The sequence below is a fragment of the Homarus americanus genome, unplaced genomic scaffold (genome assembly GCF_018991925.1).
Source record: "Homarus americanus isolate GMGI-L3 unplaced genomic scaffold, GMGI_Hamer_2.0 scaffold40248, whole genome shotgun sequence".
NCBI lineage: Eukaryota > Metazoa > Arthropoda > Malacostraca > Decapoda > Nephropidae > Homarus > Homarus americanus.
Genome location: NW_024712526.1, coordinates 10,164,604 through 10,172,801, shown reverse-complemented (window position 1 = coordinate 10,172,801; position 8,198 = coordinate 10,164,604). Strand labels below are relative to the sequence as shown.

The window sequence follows — 8,198 nt, the reverse complement described above, 5'->3', positions numbered from 1 at the left end:
AATCTAGACATCTATCATTACTTATAATTTTATCTACCCATCATTCTAGCTGTTTAATCATTACTATCAACCTTTCATTGGAGTAAAAAAAATCTCATTATGGTGAAATTTCTCTGTAGTTGATATCAGGCACTTTATTAATAACAAAGTGTACCAGTAGTAATAATTGAATGGTACAAACAACTATCTGTGCGTACTTTGTGAGAAAAACAATTTGAGACCACAGACGATAAATATTGGTATATGAGGTCTGTCACTAGTCACACGTAAAATTTCGGAGCATATCGACTCCCACACCTGCACAGATAGTTGTTTTAGCTACTGTACAGAGCTTTAAAAATACAAATATCACTGAAATTTATTCCTGTGTGAAATGTACAGAGAGCAGTGGTCAGTTTATTCATTATTTTCTATAAGTGTCCATAAATTTCCCTGACAATAACACAAACATGAATTAGGAAAGGAAAAGCAATACGTATGTCACTGTTCTCAAAATGATAAGAGAACAGAACGGTGAACATAAGAAACTGGTGATAAAATAACAGATGAACATCCACCACTGACTGAAATCAAAAGAAGTAGTCATCCAGATACTAGTAATGAACTATACTTTTGTTCATCATAACACATGTATCTAGTAGTGAACTATACTTTTGTTCATCATAACACATATATCTAGTAATGAACTATACTTTTGTTCATCATGACACATATATCTAGTAATGAACTATGCTTTTGTTCATCATAACACAGATAACTAAGTGAACATGTAAGGTTACAATCAACGAAGTCAGGTCATTTTATAGGTCATTCTCCACATATCCTTTTCTAAACTGGTCTTCCACAGGACTAGACGCCGTACACGTAGTTAGCTAGACGTACTCTGACTGCCAGCACAAATGTTTCTATGCCTGACTCGTTCGTTCCGCGTCTGATCTTGAACAAGCCATTCTCACCCCAGTCTTTGCCCCATGAGTTAGCCACGAGCTGTAATGCCAAAATAATAATAAATAATATTAACTTTCACATGTTAAATACCGGTACTGAGTTAACATCAATAAACATGCTATCCACTTCCCCCAAACTTGGTGGGTATAGGGAGGGGCCATGGGCAGGTAACATGTGTCATGGGCAGGTAACAGTGAGAGGTATCATGGGCAGGTAACAGTAACTTTATCAACACCTTAGTGAAAGAACAACACACACACACATATTGTACAAGAGAATACAAGTTGGTCTCACCCAGTACTTGACGGGCCGTGAACCAGGAAGCGGGTCCTCTCCCCACCCAATGATTCTGACGGAGTGTGAAGCTGTCTCTCCCTTCGTCACACCAGAGTAAGAGTAAATCCCGCTCTTGTACATAAACAAGTCCTTATGTACCTCCATCATAGCTGTTGATGTTATAAATTTCAATCTAATTATATAATCTATCAATCTAAATGCATTCATATTTGTTCAGCAGGTGAGTGGTAGTAAGTATTTTGTGTATATATTAGTTTAAAAGGAATAGTTATTATGATGCTACTAGCACTAGCCCTCTACTACTACTACTAGCATGACCACCACCACCACACAGTAGCCCTTACCTTGTACTGGGCCATCGTTCAGTATCTCCCATTGAATGTCTTCCACGTTGCTCGAGATGCGATAAGCTGGCTCTGTCTTGTACTGGTGTTTGTGCTGAGGGAGACAAATAATTTATCTCATGAAGGATGTCACCTGAAGATTACCCCCCTTAATGCAACTTTGTATGGGGGTTAGGTTAGTGTTAAGGGGAGGGGGGGGTAATCTCCAGGTAAAATAACAAGGGGTGCTTAATCTTCAGGTAATGGAGAAATGCCTGGTTTGTAATTTATGGAGGTGGGGGAAGGATGTACCCAGCGAAGTTGTCCGTTAAGAATTTCGATCCCGCCAGTCTGTGTGGCTTATAAGTGGCGTTGACTTATAGTATAATTATAGTAAGTATTGGAGAATATATAACTACTCTGTTACAATACCTCTTATCGATATATAAAACTAGACAGAGATTAGTAAGATGTATATTATATTGTTTTTGTCTTCTTGTCAATAGCATTTATCTTCTGAAACAACAACTAACCCTGACTTACCTCACACTGGAGAGCTGATGTGTCTCTGGAGCGGATAAGACACCTTGACACCTTATTAGTGGAGCCGCTGTCATACCTGTAACACTTCTCTGATACTACCCTGAAAGGAGGAAAAAAGTGGCATTACTTACCAACCATTCACACACACACACACACACAGACACAGACACACATACACACACACACACAGACACACACACAGACACAGACACACACACAGACACAGACACACAGACACACACACACAGGAAGACTTACCCAGTTTTCCTAAGGTAGTTCCATGCACGGTCGACATAGCCTCCCTCGCATTCCTTCTGGCCAAGTTTGGCGCAACTCAGCAGATTCTGTACCGACAACTGAAAAGGCTTGCGTCCCTTAGCGATGATAGCCAGTCTGTAGAAATATCAAAAACGGTGTAAAAAACTCTCAGGGACAAAGATTAAGCGCGTGTAATACAGTCTGGGCGTAATTTAGAAGTAATATTTGGTTCATTACCTCATATTTCTTCATTTAACTTAGGAATATGCAGTTAGGTTAACTTGATTCATATACAACACTGTGAAAAATCAGAAGGTTGGTCATGAGAGGTGGGAGTTACATACATGTCTCTAGTCACTCCTCACCTGTCCTGAGTAACGCCTATGGTAGAGAAGGCCCAGGAGGCGCCACACCACCCTTGGTCCCTCACGTCACTCACACGTCCCAACCACTCACGTTTGGTGCGGGCGTCAAACCGACTTGGGATCTGAGAGACGTCCGGGCGTAGCGCAATCGGGTTCATCTTCATAGACTGTTGACGATCACCAGATGTTAGTTAGACTTCACGCTAACTAGGGCTGTTTTTATTATATTTATATTATATTCATACTGGGTAACTGTTTATAATGTTTATACTGTATTGAAGCTATAATAATGGACCTATATGCTGTGTTTAATTGTGTTTATGCGGTTTATATACTATCAGGGGATTTTATACGAGCTAGCAGATCACATTTACACTAGCTGGAAGTTTATTAGTAGGTAATAAGAGGCTTTATACCGGCTAACAGATGACCAGCTATTTAACTCCTGATTTTCTGCTAACTGGTGGCTTATTTCTGGCTAGTAAGATATAGCGAATGATAACTGACTAGTGTGTGTGTGTGTGTGTGTGTGTGTGTGTAACTGACCAGCTCCTCAGGGATGAAGCTACCAGTACGAAGCATCAGACCATCTTTAGCTTTCCTTCCCCAGAAATTGGAGTAGTTTGAAGCCCTCCAGCCGTAATGAAGAGGCCTTTGGTTTACTGTCCGTATCTCCTTCTCCTCCACCATACATTCATCCTCCTCACAGAGTAGTTGTCCTTCTGCACACTTACTGGAACATTGAAGAAAAACATTATCTCCCAGCGGGTTTTTTTTTACAAATAATATTTTTTCTTAATACTCAATTACACGTTTAATTATATCAGGTAATTAATATAACTCACACTCAACCTACCATTCATTACAGTTGAACTTGTGAGAGTCGCCATGTTTTATATTCACTCCGTCCTTCTCACAATCTGTCGAAATTAAAACTATGGTTGAAATTTCCAAACAAATGCAATTAGAACTGTAATATTTGGTCTTTTTCTGTAATTTATTTGCGCCTAAGATTCTAAAACGTGCCTTAAAGACCCCAAGCAACTGTAAATGCGTCAAAAACAATTAACAAATATCGACACCCAGCATTCATTCACGCTCAGATAAACTACAATAAAAAACTCACCAGCTAATATATACGGGCCTGGGTCATCTTTGGAAGGCTTTTCCCCTAGACACACCTCCCTGAAGTCCGGGCAGCAGTCGTCGTTCTTAGGTTGGTCTATGTCGGTAATGCAGAACTCATCACAGTAACAGAGTGTGTCGTAGATCGGCACAGAGCAATCGTCCAAACGTTTCTCGCAACACTCCTCTGGCTTCCTGTGTGAGGTATTTTTTTTTTAATACTGTATTCACTTATATATCTGGTATATATTAAGTGCTATACTACTGCAGCGAGCAATCGTCCAAACGTTTCTCGCAACACTCCTCTGGCTTCCTGTGTGAGGTATTTTTTTTTAATACTGTATTCACTTATATATCTGGTATATATTAAGTGCTATACTACTAAGTTAGAATCTTTTTTTCAGGATATGTTATAAGTTCTACTCAATACATCAATAAAAATCACTTGTTTTAATAATATGAACTATTGTAGATCGGCCCCGTAATCCAACCTTTCTGACTTTACTTGGAGTTACGATGTTGTTTTCCCTCTACATATTTCTCTACTTCAACTACTAATATCAAATTAATGTTGTTGTGTATAATAACTCATCTCAATCCAAACGCAAGAATTTTTCATTTATGTCAACAGATAGTCCCGGAGTTAAGTTATTTAAATCTCTTAGCTGACTTCCGCCGGATGACTTTGTGTCGCCATGTGTTAAAGTTGGAGCCGCTTTAAAAACAGACTACCCAATTTCTTGACGGTTTAGGGTGGATATCTGAATATCAATTGCCCTAACGCTATCTATGGGTAAGATTCAGGTTAGATTTGTTTAGACTGGAATATATTAGGATATATTGTGTTAGTTTTAATCATTAGGTGAAATAGTCTGGAGTGTCTTGTCTTTAAGTGGTTCCTTATCTTATATTTGTTAAGTGGTTTAGCCGACTGTGCTTGAGAGAGAGAATACCACCTGGTTATCTCTCTTCACCATCCTGTATGACGGCATCTCCGTTTTACACGAAAACAAGATAGTGTGACCCCATTCTATTGCTGTATATGAGAGTACGCCACTTGCATCCGTTCTCTTTTCTCAAAACTATAGAAAACGATAACTACTTCAATTTTTATGGGGGTACTTAAAAAACAACCCCAGCCTCTTTTCTAATCTAACCTTACTTTACTTTTTACTTTAATTTTATTCTCTTCACCACTGATCGGCTCGTTAGCCTCTTGTTCGATCGTTCGCGTCTCTGTTACGCACTGTTGGCAAGTACTGGGCATGAACTGGTCTCCGAATGTATCTAAACTTGCTCCAGTGCTGGTCAAGTCTGGTCTTGAAAGAGCTCACACTCGGTGCCGACATACAACGCTCTCAAGTAGATTGTTCCAAGAGTTTACAACTCTCACTCCGAAAAAGTTTGCCCTCACAGTTTTCTGGACCTGCGGCTTCTTCAACCTTGAGCTGTGACCTCTTGTGGGGTCTTATATCGTACTCAAAGGGATCAGACTTTGTACTCAAAGGGATCAGATTCTGTACTCAAAGGTATCAGATATTGTACTCAGAGGATTCAGATTTCATACATAAGGGATCAGATATCGTACTCAAAGGTATCAGATATTGTACTAAAAGAGATCAGATATCACACTCAAAGGGTTCAGATTTTGTAATCAGAGGGTTTAGATATTAATACTTAAAGGGTTTAGAAAATATACTCAAAGGATTCAGATTTCTTACTCAAATGGTTCAGATTTTCTATTCAAAGGGTCCAGATATCGTACTGAAAGGGTTCAGATTTCGTACTCAAGTGATTAAGATTATGTACTCAAAAAGTTTAGATTTCGTACTGAAAGGGTTCAGATATCTTACTCACTGGGTTCATTCATTGTACTCAGTGGTTGTGTATCGCACTCAAGTGATTAAGAACTCTACTCGAAGTGTTAAAGTCGTCGTATTCAAGAGGTTGTCTTGGTGGTTTGATTTATCGTACTGAACGGATTGGTGTCTCACTCAAAGGGCTTAGGTTACTGACATTTTTTTTTACGGGAATTAGCCCACCTGGGCACAGGTCGAACGACGCACAACGGGACATAGGGGGCGAAAAAATAAGAACAGAAAGAAATTAAAAGTAGAAAAGAAAAAGGTTATACTGTATTAATCTTCACCACGAAGATTCCGGAAAACCAGCTTTTTAAAGTGAGACAGATTGTATAAGTATGGAAACACAGAAGAAGGCAGAGCATTCCACAGTTTGGCTGTGTGAGGAAAGAATTATGTACTATAACGGGTTATTCTAGTGTGACCGACATCCACAGAGAAACGGTGGGCACCGCGGGCAAGACGTGTGTAACGAGCCCTCGGCCTTGCCTATTATTGCTATGAGCCATATAATGCAGTATCAAAGCGAGAGGTATAATGAGAAAAGATAAATGGTGAAGTAAAGAGAAATAAGAACAGGGAACAAAACAGGAGAAAGGGGAAAATTTGAAGAAACGAGGAATGCTAAGAGGAAAAAAGACTATCAAGGAATGGTAAATGGAGAAAGAAAAATGAAGAAGAAAAAGACGATTATTGAAGGGAAAATGGCGAAGGCAGAACAAAAAAAAAGGGACAGAAAAACATCGAAATTAGAATGAATTGAGAAAGGATCGAGAAGAAATTTAACAGCACAGATAGATCAAGTACTGTACGTGTGTGATAACAGAACCCAGTTTCCTTCATCTATAGGTAGTAGGTATTAGGCAGCTACCAAACAGGGAGGTACTACCGCCTGGGAAGATATTGGAAGCATAATGTGTTGTCTATGGTAGATCTTGCTGCCACATGGCATCACGAAAATTGTGACCAAGTCCCAGGTTGCTGGTCTGACTTTCTGCCTCATTTACACACAATTGCAGGGTCTCAATTGTTTCTCTTACTATTGACAACATAACATACATATATTGTTCCTCACTTTTGATTTTTTTTTCATTTTGTATTTCTTTGTGGTTCTTTATTATTTTATTATTATTATTATTATTATTATTATTATTATTATTATTATTATTATTATTACATTTTCGCCCCCCAGGCCCCGATGTGGGTCACTGACCTGTGCCTGGGTGGGCTAATTCCCGTAAAAAAAAAATACAATTAGTGTGAGACTAACTAACCTGTTCCTGCAGAAGTCTCCTAGTATACCCTCGTAGCCCATAACCTGGATATCAGGAAGAATGGCCATCGCCACCAACGCCAGTAGCGTCAGTAGTCCAGTAGCGCCCAGACCGCCTCTGGTACTATTCACGAAGACCGGCATCCTGGTACTCTGTTGTCTGGATGTCCACTGGTGGACCCTTGACAAGTGGAATTATATTTATAGCAAATCTTGTTGCGCGTCCCCAGGAGGGCGGGGCTATCCATTCCTACCAGGCAAGTGACGCATCTCTCCAGACCTCTTTATATGGAGTCTGACTCCAGCGACATCTACAGGTTTTAACTACGTCTCGTTGAGCCTCTAGCCACTCCCCAAGGCGAGGAAGGGAAATCCACAGCTTGTTCAGCAGATGAGACAAACGATGTAGATGACCACGACAGTAGCACTGCTACACTGGCTTACTGTTAAGCGGAGCATGCAGTGCGGTACGGCACGGTACGAAATTACGGTGCGGTACTGTTATGAGGGTGATAAAAGTTCGCTTCGATATTACGGTTCGATTTTTTTCAAAGTTCGGTACGGTACGAAAGTACGATTAATTTTTCGTACCATTTCGAACCAAGCCACTCTCTTAAAATGTTGGCTGGCCATGTGGCCAGGACAATAGCTTGGTTCGATGCAGGTGTGCTCCAGCCTTCAGATCTAGTCAGGTGAAGCCATAAGGTCAGGTCAGATCCGGCCATACTCCGTGAGCCAGTGAGACCCACAAAATTACATTGCCCTGCGGGGAATGCCCATGCCAGCTGACACACACACACACACACATGACATATTTTTGGGGGGCTAGGAACAGAAAATTAAGTAAAATGTGTAATTTAGCATTAATATGTTAGAGTATTAAATATTATGTTAAGAATAAAATGATAAAGTTAATAATAAAATTATTTTTGTTTTGCTACACCTTAAATTGGTATATATATATATATATATATATATATATATATATATATATATATATATATATATATATATATATATATATATATATATATATATATATATATATATATATTTTTTTTTTTTTTTTTTTTTTTTTTTTTAATGTATATGATCATCAAAATGGTTTATATTTATTGATACTATATCAAAATTTGTAAATTAAATCACATACATGTATATAGATGGATTATTTATATCTATCACTTTTATCGCATATATGACA

General features: G+C 39.0%; 1 protein-coding gene across 1 annotated transcript; it reads right to left on the bottom strand.

The window, feature by feature from the left end:
* Nucleotides 1-97: 97 nt before the first annotated feature.
* Nucleotides 98-7,195, bottom strand: LOC121862448 (uncharacterized peptidase C1-like protein F26E4.3). Its single transcript, XM_042360751.1, has 10 exons — nt 6,996-7,195; nt 3,861-4,054; nt 3,591-3,654; nt 3,281-3,467; nt 2,735-2,901; nt 2,370-2,504; nt 2,112-2,211; nt 1,590-1,683; nt 1,243-1,394; nt 98-987 (listed from the first exon to the last, which is right to left on the bottom strand). Exons 1-10 carry the CDS (start codon nt 7,136-7,138, stop codon nt 850-852), a joined length of 1,374 nt encoding a protein of 457 aa, XP_042216685.1. The 5' UTR covers nt 7,139-7,195; the 3' UTR covers nt 98-849.
* Between the last annotated feature and the right edge of the window lie 1,003 nt (nt 7,196-8,198).

Excerpts from the sequence above, each read along its gene's own strand:
- LOC121862448 (XM_042360751.1), bottom strand. The coding sequence starts at position 7,138 with ATGCCGGTCTTCGTGAATAGTACCAGAGGCGGTCTGGGCGCTACTGGA. Across the intron at positions 2,505-2,734 it reads ATAGGCGTTACTCAGGACAG|ACTGGCTATCATCGCTAAGG; the intron begins GTGAGGAGTGAC and ends ATATTTCTACAG. Across the intron at positions 1,395-1,589 it reads GAACGATGGCCCAGTACAAG|CTATGATGGAGGTACATAAG; the intron begins GTAAGGGCTACT and ends TAACATCAACAG.